The 11,976-nt window shown below is 44.0% G+C and overlaps 1 protein-coding gene across 1 annotated transcript; it reads right to left on the reverse strand.

The window, feature by feature from the left end:
- Positions 1-5,126: 5,126 nt before the first annotated feature.
- On the reverse strand, positions 5,127-9,310 carry actb2 (actin, beta 2). Its single transcript, XM_030088731.1, has 6 exons — positions 9,173-9,310; positions 7,713-7,842; positions 7,144-7,383; positions 6,310-6,748; positions 6,025-6,206; positions 5,127-5,934 (listed from the first exon to the last, which is right to left on the reverse strand). The coding sequence occupies exons 2-6, from the start codon at positions 7,833-7,835 to the stop codon at positions 5,791-5,793; spliced, it is 1,128 nt and encodes a 375-aa protein (XP_029944591.1). The 5' UTR covers positions 7,836-7,842; positions 9,173-9,310; the 3' UTR covers positions 5,127-5,790.
- Between the last annotated feature and the right edge of the window lie 2,666 nt (positions 9,311-11,976).

Here is an 11,976-nt window from a genome sequence, read left to right on the forward strand (position 1 = left end):
TTATAGCTCATACACCAACTGGGACCTTGAGCTCAGTTTCCATGTGGGAATGTGGTGGAAAAGTACAGAAAAAAACATGATTTATAGCCTTCATGCTGCTGAGTCAATATAATACCACAGTCCTTTTTCATTCCACCAACATTGTTTTTATTCTTCAGAATGGGAACATTTGCTATCCAGATCTCTGATATGAACAGCTGTGATTAGTTTCATTATTATTATTTTTCTCCCCTTTTTCCTGAGCACCATATCCCACTGTAGACCCCAGCTGCCCGCGGACCAAATATCATTGCTGGGGTTTGGGTTAATTCTGTCCTATCAGCTGAAGGATCGCGTAAATGATTTGATTTGGCAGACAGACTATCTGATTTTCTCTGGGCATGCGGCTGCATTAACCCACAGGGGACAGAGCCTGGAGACACCATTGATTGATTCAGCTGGGGCTCACTCCTCCGAGGAAAGGAAACATACATATTTACACATGGATGTCCTGTACAAGCACCTTTCAACAAGAGCACTTTCCTCAGCTCACTTGTGGATAATGTGCTCGTCAGCCCTGAATGTGCTGCAATCATGTTCCCCATCAAACACGTGTTCATACAATTGCATAAATGAGCAAATAAGAAGCTGAAAAAAAAAGCAGCATCCAAATACTTTCTGTGAACACTCCCAAATTCCCCCCACCCCACCGATCCCAACCATCCACACACAGCAGAGCTGCTTGCCCACAGGGCTAAATCATTCATCATACCATATCTCATCCACAGCAGTGCTGTATTACCGCTGGAGCTCCTGCACTGCAGCAGCACAAATGGCAAAAGCATGTTAGTGAAGAATCTCATTGCAATGCCCTTCTTTATGAGGGGGACCAAGTCAGCAGAGGCAAAACATGCAATAAACATGCCGCAGTCTGACATGACTGACACCACTGCGCACACACACACACACACACACACACACCAACCAACCCCCACTGAGGCACATATAGACACACAGCTCTCATGGGGTACCTGCCAATCATCAGACAGCATAAGCTAGCAGGGTTTTATGGTGTCAGGGGATGAGCTGAAAGGGGGCTTCTGGAGCCTTCTCCTGCAGGACAAACAGCTGGCTACAGACAGAGGAAATCTCAGCTCACACAACACTATCGATATTCCCAGTTTTCATGGATTTACTTTAGGTGGTGTCTGGTTTTAGTAGCACACATAGATTCCTTGAAATTTGCTGTTGTTTAATCTCAGAGCACAGCTTGCATTTTTATACATCACTGATTTACATTGTCTTCAGTATTCATTCAACAAACCAGACTCCATCTACATGGCAGAATAAAGAGGAGAACTGCTGGTGATCAAACTGCAAGGAGCATTCACATTTGTATTAATTTCAGGCAGAAACATCCATTTCTGAAATACTGTATTGTGACAAAGGCATGCACTGAAAGCAAGATGGGCTGGGGGAGGGTGGCTGGTGTGGATGGGGGTGGCCGAGCAAGCCTGCAATTGCACACAGGGTGTGTATTTTTGGTGCCTGCGTTCCTGTTCCTGACTTGTGTGGTTACAGTTCTGGGGAATGGTGAGGCTTCTCTCAAGAAAAGCAACCACAACCAGAAGGAAACACTGATGCAACAGTCAAACAATAGTGCTGAGTTAAAAGTTCTGTGGTAATGTGTCAGGGTCACTGAATCCTGGAAAAACATTTCTGCTGCCACACATGCTGCTGCTAATTCTCAGTTCCTACTGAGGACTGGTGAAGTTGGGGAACATTTTTCCAGTCCATCTCGGAGAAAGAATACTTAATTGGAGTGAGGTGTGTGTAAAAAAAAAAAAAAAAAAAAAAGCTTTTAATGCTTTCAATCAGCCAGTCACTCACTGATAGACATAACACTTCACATCTGCTGTCAGTCAATCAAACCAAAAAAATCCACTGGGGGGGGGGGAGCATGCAGAAGGGAAGCATTATCCTCTGTGAACATGTCACTCTCTGTAGAATGAAAATCACTCCAAGGCCTGCTAAAAGAGGATCTGCTTTATTTGAATATGATCTATTATTCTCTGCTGGCCTCCTTCTGTCAACAGTGGTAGCCTTCTTTTTGCCTTTCACCCACTTTATAGGCCAGACAGGCTCATGTAGAGCAGCGGCCCCATCTGTTGGGGTGAGATAAGAACTGCACGCGGGGGGCATCAGTGGCGCTTCTCTGAAGATGCACAGCTGTGGTAAATGGGGGCGCGCAGGAAGTCTCCTTCTCTGACAAATTGGTCCCCGTCTGGGTGATTTCTCAAGGGGAGCCATTGTGCTGTAACAGGCGTTTTTTTTTTTAAATTGTAATGCTGGATGGAGCATCTCATTCACAAACACCTGCAGCGCTCACACCTGGGTGTGGAACACACACACACACACGCGGTGAAGACAGGGGCAATAAAAAGGAGTGGTGGAGTTGCACTCATTCACTGACACGATAAATGACACACACACACACACACACACACACACGCGCATGCCAAGCACAGTTTCCCTGGCAGAGTGTTTTGCTGGCGTGGCAGTAAAAGGATATCAGAGGGAAGCAGTCTCAGCAGAATCACAGGGGTGCGGAGGGGTGGAGGTGGTGGGTGGGTGCTGCAGTGAGATGGAATAAATTTCCAACACCAGCCACACTTGATCTTTCGTGTGTATGCGAATGCACCAGCAGTCTCAGTTTGATGCATGAATTTACAACTTAACTTCCATGCCAGCATATATTTCTGTACACGCACGGGCCTCCTCCGCACATGCAGCCCAGATTACTGCGCGAAAGTGGAACAGCGTGATTAATGGAAGCAGCGTGACTTTGGCCAGTGCTGGATCTCTACTGTTTCATGCACAGAAACAGGACATGATGCACAGAGCTCAAGGGTGTGGCTGCACCATCTCCCGCCAACCACCTTCAACACACATCTTTTACTATTTCATCCCTATGATCGTGTTGGGATCCTTTAAAAAAAAAAAGACTAACAGTATCTATGAAGGGTTTCATTTACCCTAAATTTTCCAGTGGTCACTCCTCCACTGATCAGACAGTCCAGCCTTATGATTTGGGGAAAGTTATCCATTACATCAGCCATGCTCATCAATATTAATTTGCAAATGAAAGGCTGAAAAACACACATTTTTGCAGAAGGGTGTATGAACAAAAGGACAAATCTGACTCACTATTTGTGCCTAAGAGTTATTATGCACCAGATTATTGAGATATAAAGAAAATATAGTAGTGGGTCACGCCTGGCGCTTTAATGAATATAAACCAGACTTTGCTGCCATCTGGCGTTTCAGATGTGCAACTGACGTGAATACAGTCAGATTCTTGCTCATGAAGTGCTGGAAAACTGTTGGCCATCAAAGTCTCTCCAATTCCAGTAAAGTGAGATGACAGTCCTACAAGGAAAGTGTAATCACAACTGAAGCAATGATGTGATTCCCCAGGAGAGGGATGAAGAGGATGAGACTTTTAGTGATTAACATCATCATGTGCGGCTGAGGATTCTCCTGACCTTTCAGTCCTCATCAGTCAGCCCAGCCAGGTAGGTAACTCTGCACTAAATGGGCCAGTCGCAGCAGGAACCTCAGAAAAGCCTCTGTAATGCTTTTTAAATTAACATTTGCATTTCATCACTCTACATTATAAATATTACTATTTTAAAATATCATTTAAATGTAATTATTAACACACACTTTTGATAAATTTCATATATAGAATACCTACAATCAAGGACATGTTATACATTATATAAATTCACACACTGGTAATTTGTTTTGCTAATTGATAATCTCTAATTTTCTTTTTTGAAAGAAGACATTTATTGGATTTAAAAACTGCCTTTAAATGTGCCTGGATTTTTACAACCTACATTTAAAATCCCTATAAAGTACAACATCAGCATCTATGCAACAGTAAGTAATACTATTTACTGTAATGTGAGCATTTGGAAGTCATTACTTTCACACCTACTAATTAAGGTAATGCCACACAAATTAATCTTCCTGTGCATGGCAATTGATGCATGTTAAATAACACTGTTCTCACCATTTGGAAATTAAAAGTAAAATGATTAAAAAATATAAAGTGAGTAAAGACGATGAAAGGATATACAGTTCATACTTGTTCTTGTTTTTTTCTCATTCTATTACGGTGAATTGAAAGTGAAACTCACTAGGGCAACTTCAAAATGATGTTGAATTCTTTGAGTGAGACAATGTCAGTGCTAAAAGAGATATCACTTAGGCCTTCACAGCCAAAAGAGAAAAAAAAATACTAGAGTGGATATGCACAACTTATCCAGTGACCCATCTTAATGATGCCAAAATAAACTGCAGAATTAAGGTGTTACGCCTTCTGAGCTGCACAGTACTATACTGCTCAGTCTTGAACCACTGTTTCCTTCTGGACTTGTGGGATCTTTTAGTTTACAGGTTCTCCTTTTACCTGTGGTTTTCCACATCAGTTTAAAATTGTGCATAATCACATAATCAGTTTAAAAACATGCTTTCAGGTTGAATGAGGACTCCCAGATAGCCCCTTAATCCCTGCCACAGCCCTGCAGCCTGTGACCACAGGTTATTTTGAAAGTTAGATGAAACTTGATCCGTAGTTAATTCATCCACAGCCATAGCACTAATGAGCAAAGCCACAGAGAACACACCAACCCCCAGGTAAAGACTACTCTGGGTATTTTAATATTGTTACCTCAGTCTGGCATTCCAGTTCTGTGCATGAAAATGTCCCACAGACACCGAAGTGACTAACCACTCGCTCCAAGAGCTGATGTGAAGCGACAGGTAAGAGAACAGGTGTCAGAGGCCTCTTAGCAGCCGCCACATGAATGTAACCTTCTGCCACTCTTTGCGAGTGTGATGTAGGCACAACCTTCTTATTGAAGACGCCAGTGCATATGGAGCTGATTTACTCAATGCATTTCATAACATGTAGTTTTAATTGAGATTCCAATCTAAAGACTGCAGGCAACATTAAACCAAGTTTGTTCAAGCTGATCACTTTAACATTTACACTTGTTGCAGATTCCAGTACTGAGCTACATTACTTCAAGCAGGTCTGTATTAAAATCAACAAAAAGCAAGACAAGAGTCAACCATCATGTCGGAACACATGTGCACTTTATTGGGATTGTTTAGTCAGTGTACAGGTTGGCCCCACCGGTCTGGCACCCCATGTTACCCCATCACTTCGAGACCCCTTGCCCCACCACCCCAGGGATGAAACCTCCAACAGGGGGAAGTAGAGGTCACGATTGGGTTTTGCATAACAAAAACAAAAAAATTAAACAGGACCAAGATATTTTTTAAGGCTGAAAGTACAAAAAACCCCAGACATAAATTTACATACAAGCGATACTACAACCATGTTTAAGTATGCGCCAACCACTGGGCAGCCTTCACAGAGGCAAATACGTGTCTGAACAATGCAGTTAACATTTGGAATCATGGATCTGGACAATGCAGTTAAAACATTTGGAATGACTCAAAGAAAAAAAATAAACAATGAACTTTTTTTTAAGTCCCCAGATGCAACTGCAGAACCCTGGGGTGCTTTTTAATACCTAGCCAAAACATTACTGTATCCTTCATCGTTCCAGTTTTAAAATCCTGAGTCAAGCGCCAAAAATAACTGAAGCCATGCCAATGAGTTGGTCAGAGGCTCTGCGCCTGAGTGTGTATGAGAAATGTGTGGTGTGTGGTTGTTTTGCACAGAGCTGAAGTTGTTGGGCGTTTGGTTGGGGAAGGGGAGGAGGAACAGTCTGTTTAGAAGCATTTGCGGTGGACGATGGAGGGGCCGGACTCATCGTACTCCTGCTTGCTGATCCACATCTGCTGGAAGGTGGACAGAGAGGCCAGGATGGAGCCTCCGATCCAGACAGAGTATTTACGCTCTGGTGGGGCGATGATCTGAGGGGAAAAAGTAAACCATTAGGCACAATTCTGGCTGATAGTCTGGATCTGTTTATATAGAGACATCAGTTTAAGGTATATCCTCACCTTGATCTTCATGGTGGATGGGGCCAGGGCTGTGATTTCCTTCTGCATCCTGTCGGCAATGCCGGGGTACATTGTGGTACCTCCAGACAGCACGGTGTTGGCGTACAGGTCCTTACGGATGTCGACGTCGCACTTCATGATGCTGTTGTAGGTGGTCTCATGGATTCCGCAGGACTCCATACCTGAGAAGAGCAGACACAATGAAGTCAGTATGTGGAAGTGCAGTATATTCTTTATAGCAAGTGTTTAGGATGTGGGGCATCTTCATTCAGTTTTGGAACTTACCAAGGAAGGAAGGCTGGAAGAGGGCCTCTGGGCAACGGAACCTCTCATTGCCGATGGTGATGACCTGTCCGTCGGGCAGCTCGTAGCTCTTCTCCAGGGAGGATGAGGAGGCAGCAGTGCCCATCTCCTGCTCGAAGTCCAGGGCAACGTAGCACAGCTTCTCCTTGATGTCACGCACGATTTCCCTCTCGGCTGTGGTGGTGAAGGAATAGCCACGCTCTGTCAGGATCTTCATGAGGTAGTCTGTGAGGTCGCGGCCGGCCAAGTCCAGACGCAGGATGGCGTGGGGCAGGGCGTAGCCTTCATAGATGGGCACTGTGTGGGTAACACCATCACCGGAGTCCATGACAATACCAGTGGTACGACCAGAGGCATACAGGGACAGCACAGCCTGGATGGCAACGTACATGGCGGGGGTGTTGAAGGTCTCGAACATGATCTGCAAATGAAAACAAAGATGTCAATATTTTCATTGAAAGTTAAACATCCAAGTCTGTGATCACTGCACCCACTACATGCATCAGAGTGAGGCTCAGACTTAAGTTAGTAGAAAAAGGTGCAGAAGAGTAAACATTCCTTCACACTTGTGCATGTCAGATGTCTAATAAGTGCTGACCTAGCAGCTCTGATCAACATTAGACACAAGTGCAGGTAAAAGCACACAGTCAAGAGACCTGTTGATGATAGATCATCTTATAGGAGAGAGGTCCTGGAGGAGAGGAGGAAGGAGTAAGTGAGAATGGAATGGAGAAGGAAACCAGGAGGAAAATCCAAGTAAATGCTGCTCTACCAACTGACTTAGCTCTGCATGTGTGTAAATAATGGGGTGTGTACCTGGGTCATCTTCTCCCTGTTGGCTTTGGGGTTCAGAGGGGCCTCTGTAAGCAGGACAGGGTGCTCCTCTGGGGCGACTCTCAGCTCGTTGTAGAAGGTGTGATGCCAGATCTTCTCCATATCATCCCAGTTGGTCACAATACCGTGCTCAATGGGGTACTTGAGGGTCAGGATACCTCTCTTGCTCTGGGCTTCATCACCAACGTAGCTGTCTTTCTGGCCCATACCCACCATCACGCCCTGTACAAAGACAATTGGTCAATTAAAATTAATCAAATACACATTCAATTAAAAGTTCTTAAAAAATGAGCTATTGTGAAGATGAGGTAATCAGTATTATATAGCTTGCAATTCAAACTGAGGCTTACAAGACTAAACCCCAAAATATTTGATAAGTTTGGGGAAATTCAAACTGCAACATGTCAGGAAATATGTACAAATGAAGTGTGCATCTATCATGTGCCATCATTCATATATGAAGTTCTTAAATGGCTCACTTTTGGGTTAGACATGTACAAAGTAATGCATTCTACTCCGTTTAGATTTTCAAAAACCAGTATAAAACTGACCTGATGCCTGGGGCGACCGACGATGGAGGGGAAGACAGCACGAGGGGCGTCGTCTCCGGCGAATCCGGCTTTGCACATACCGGATCCGTTGTCAACAACCAGTGCGGCGATTTCATCTTCCATGGCTGAACTGTGAAAGAAAAGAAATGCACATTAGAAGGCAAAGTCTCATTTCCATATGGAGTGGAGTGCCACTCCACTCACTTCCGGTTCTGACTTTAAAGTGCAGTTCACAAGAGTAACCACTAGGTGGAGCGCGCGTCCTGCATTCCACGCAGCCAGACAAAAGGAAATGGCGATGCGTTCTGATATTACCATATAAGGACATGGTTCGGGTTTGAGCAGCTTTGCGGCTACAAGCGCGATGGCGCGCGGCCAGAGCGGCAGAGCATTGGACACGAGACCACTCCCTCCGGTTCGCCAGTCACACTTCCCCCCGCCAACCCCCCCCTCCTATTGTTGCCCAGTCACACCGCGTTTAATGCCCCCTTGAAACCCATTTTGCTCCAATATCACTGCGTCACAGCTTCAACCTAGACGTTCACTGCACGACGACCATCAGACACGACTGAGGAAAAATCCAGTGAAAGTCTTCAGTGCGATGACTTCACGAGTTACTCAAGAGAATGAGTTGCATAATGAACTTATCGTTGACTCATGAATGAATCGCAAGTCAAGACTCATTTCCTGAGAGCCACGCCTTGAATTTAAGTGAATGAGCTGGCCTCTTAAAAAATAAAGAAAATAAAAAAATAGCATACCGCTTCCCAGACATTGGACCATTTACCGGTTAATTTAAATTACTCATCAATTCATAAGAGTGAAAGGACTTCTATTAACTTTATAGAAGATAGAATCTGAAATTTAATGATTTCTAAATAAAAATTCACACGCATGAGAAACCTGTATTGGAATCTATGTGAAGAAGTCATAAAAGACTTGCTACTACTGCGAGACTGAAGGGCGTGTTAGCAAGATGTGGCTAGGCTAATGTGCTAAAGTAGGTCACACCCCGCCGCAACGGGCGCACAAAGGGAGCAGCCGGGATCCAGACATCCTCAACTCGAAAGCCTCTTTCAAACCACCCCGCTGGGGACGAGACGTGAGCCAGGACTCAAACGCTACAAGGAGTGACACGACGAATAGAACACAAAGCCCAGTTTTAACGGGAACTGTTAAGTGCATCATTAACCGTAAGCCGGCTTCGTCCAGAACACCTGTGAATTTCAGGCGCTTTAAAATGAATTACTCGTGTAAAATAGATCTTTTTTTCCTCTCCAACCAATGCATTAAACAAATCTTTAAATTCAATTTATGTGGAAGGACAAAGAACCTCGTGGTCATTTCAATCTTTTGAAAAAAAGCATCTTCTCCATTGCATTAAAACAAACCCCTTAATTATTCAAATGTATAATATTCACAAATAAGACATGTGCAAGGTAGTATATTTTTCTTCTTACCTTTGGGTGGGGGGGCTTTTCGCTTTAAGGGAACCGGTTTCAGGCAAATGATATCCCGCACAAGCTGCGTGTGACGGCGCTCAGAGTGAATCCGTTGGCTGTAGGCGCTCAGTATTTATACCCCCTCAGTCGCCCGGCTCGAGCCATAAAAGGTAAACTTTCGGAATTGCGCCTTCTGATTGGTCCAGCGTCATGCACTGGGGCACGTCGCGTGCACGCTGTGGTGCACTGAGCACTAGCGATTTGAGGGAGAGAGAGAGGGAGAGGCGATAATAGCGAAGGATTGAGGCAAATAAAAAGCAAGGGATTGATGTTGTGAGGCCTAGTTGATCTAATCTGTTCATATTGTGTTTTATGTACACATTAAAAGAGGTATAAACTTCAACTAGTGTGGAAAAATATCTGTCTTTACCCTTCATTGTAGGGAGTGGGCATGTTTGACAATTGAAAGAGCTCCGTAGTTTAAGACCCCTCCCTGTAAAGGCTGCAAAGGCCCAAGACTCTAATCCAAAAGGCTGGTCTCTTTTTCCTGCTCCCTTGTCTGGCCGAGCCTGACTGCATATGATATTTCACATGAAACGGGGTGGATGTGGCACCGGTGCCGGCGTCCACTCCGAACGCCAGCTGTAGTGGGCTCAGTGGGAGTCACAGCATCACCAGGTCAAACACATGACTCACAGAGGGCTTCACCACAGGCTGGGAATGACCACTCATTGTAATGTAGGCCACCTCTTTTTCCACATGCAGCTGTCTCTTCATTATGGAGTTAGTTTATTGATCAATCATTTGTGCCAAATGGCAACGCAGTATATATGATTAATATTAATGTGGCAATCGGTTGTCAGAGTTTGCCATCTCTAATTCCAAAGTTGTGGTTGCCGTCTTCCGTCTTGCCCTATTCATATGTTGAAGTGTCCTTGAGCAAGACTGAACCCCAAATCGCTCATAATGGAGATGGATTATAGTGCATGGTAGCTGTCTCGATGGGTGTGTGTGTGTGTGAGAGAGAGAATGATATAATGTGACTTAACAGTATAAAGTGTTATAAAATGTGCAATATGAGTAAAGTCCCTTTATAGGGCTCCTTCTACAAATTGCCGCTGCTTGCTCTTTAACTCTACTTCAAGTACGATAGTGTATCAGAGGCATGTCGTTTATTGGGATATTTCTGTGCTGATCATTGACTACTTTCCTTCCAGTCATGTTGGTTACGCTTCCACTGTGTTAGTACTGAAACTCTACCCTCTTTCAGAGTCACCATCAGTCCACCCTGGCCTTCAGCTAAATCAGTCCCCAACAAGCTCAGACACGCGCTGCACCGTTTTCCCTTCTTGATCTTTTGAATTACCATAATGGTTGATTTTTTTACACTTTACAGGCTGTCTTATTCACATCCTGACTAATGAGGTCCATGTGACACCATCCCGGCCTTACATTTTAGAGCTAACCGTGGGCTAGTAAACTTTCCATTCTTGATTCACTGCCATGTGAAGGTTTATTACTCAATCAGACCCCTGTGTGGTGGTGTTTCTATACAGTGAGGCTCTTCTCTTCCAGCCTATCCTTCCTCATCAGTTCTCTATCCCTTTATTCGTCATATATAAAACATCTGGAACTCTTATTTATTCATCCATTGCACTCATAAAACATACACGCAGGGAAAATGCTAGGGCGAGCTCACAGCCATTTAAAGCTGTAACTGTGTGGACACTGCATGCAGCAACTTCTCTTCTTGGTACCGGATCACTTCCCTTTCCTCTCTCTCTTTCTCAGTTGCATCAACCCCTCTGTGTCTGTTCTTAAAAGTGGTTTTAAATGGACAGTGGACTGCTATATATCCACGTGGCCCAAAATAGGTGCAGAGCCGTAATCCTGTATTATTAAACAACGCAGTATACTGTATAGCTTCATTCTAAAATCTGAAGAGTTCCATTTATCATTTGGAAGATGTTCAGCAGCAATGTGTAGCCTCCTCCCAGAGTAATTTGACTTATTTTTTATGACAATTAGTTCCCACACCTTTTAATTTATTCAAGCTGAGTCAGATTTCCAACTTTTTGTCGCGAGACTCTGACTCACGAGGGTGTTGTTAGGAGTTTACACCGTTAGGTATTGTTAGATTGGATCAAAGGTTGTCTGGCTCTGAATGTTGATTTACAAGACTCCAATCTCACCATTGATAGTCTTTAAACTTTCATGTGCATTTGTTTCAATCTTTGTAAAAGTATTATTTCAATAATATTGGAATAAGAAGGCCTTCAGGTGATACTTTTCGGAGTTCACTGAAGGGAGTGTTTCTTCCTGCTGGTGCTGTCATGACATAAACTGGGATTGGCTGGGAAATATTTAATCTGCCCTTGGGGGAGTGCCTCAGGATTTTCAAATTCACAGTGTGTGCCTGGACTTAAGCACACATACAAATGCACGTCATTGTTCCGGTTCCGCCAACATTTATTCAGGTGGAAAACCTTTTTTATAGCATCACCTATTGTTCTTCAGTTATTCCTGAATAAATAGTAAAAACCATAGTTCAGGTTTGTTTTTTGTGACACTGCTGAATCAGTTGCCAGTTGGTCCTCGCAGAACTTTGGCTCTGCGTGTGTTTATGTACGTGTGTGTTTAGTGAGAGGCCTCTGGTTAAGTGTCACTTGTCAACACTCTTCGGCGGGAATTTCTACGAGCCAAATGCTTGGAATACTGTCCTGGAAAGACTCCTCTTCTCGTGTATCACAACAGTGTGTGTGTGTGTATATTTATGCTTCCACCACCAGTGCCAGTTAAATGTGGATCTCTAAACCTGGACG

Source organism: Salarias fasciatus, chromosome 4 (assembly GCF_902148845.1).
Source record: "Salarias fasciatus chromosome 4, fSalaFa1.1, whole genome shotgun sequence".
NCBI lineage: Eukaryota > Metazoa > Chordata > Actinopteri > Blenniiformes > Blenniidae > Salarias > Salarias fasciatus.

Excerpts from the sequence above, each read along its gene's own strand:
- actb2 (XM_030088731.1), bottom strand. The coding sequence starts at position 7,835 with ATGGAAGATGAAATCGCCGCACTGGTTGTTGACAACGGATCCGGTATG. Across the intron at positions 6,749-7,143 it reads ACAGGGAGAAGATGACCCAG|ATCATGTTCGAGACCTTCAA; the intron begins GTACACACCCCA and ends TTTCATTTGCAG. Across the intron at positions 6,207-6,309 it reads CTTCCAGCCTTCCTTCCTTG|GTATGGAGTCCTGCGGAATC; the intron begins GTAAGTTCCAAA and ends TGCTCTTCTCAG.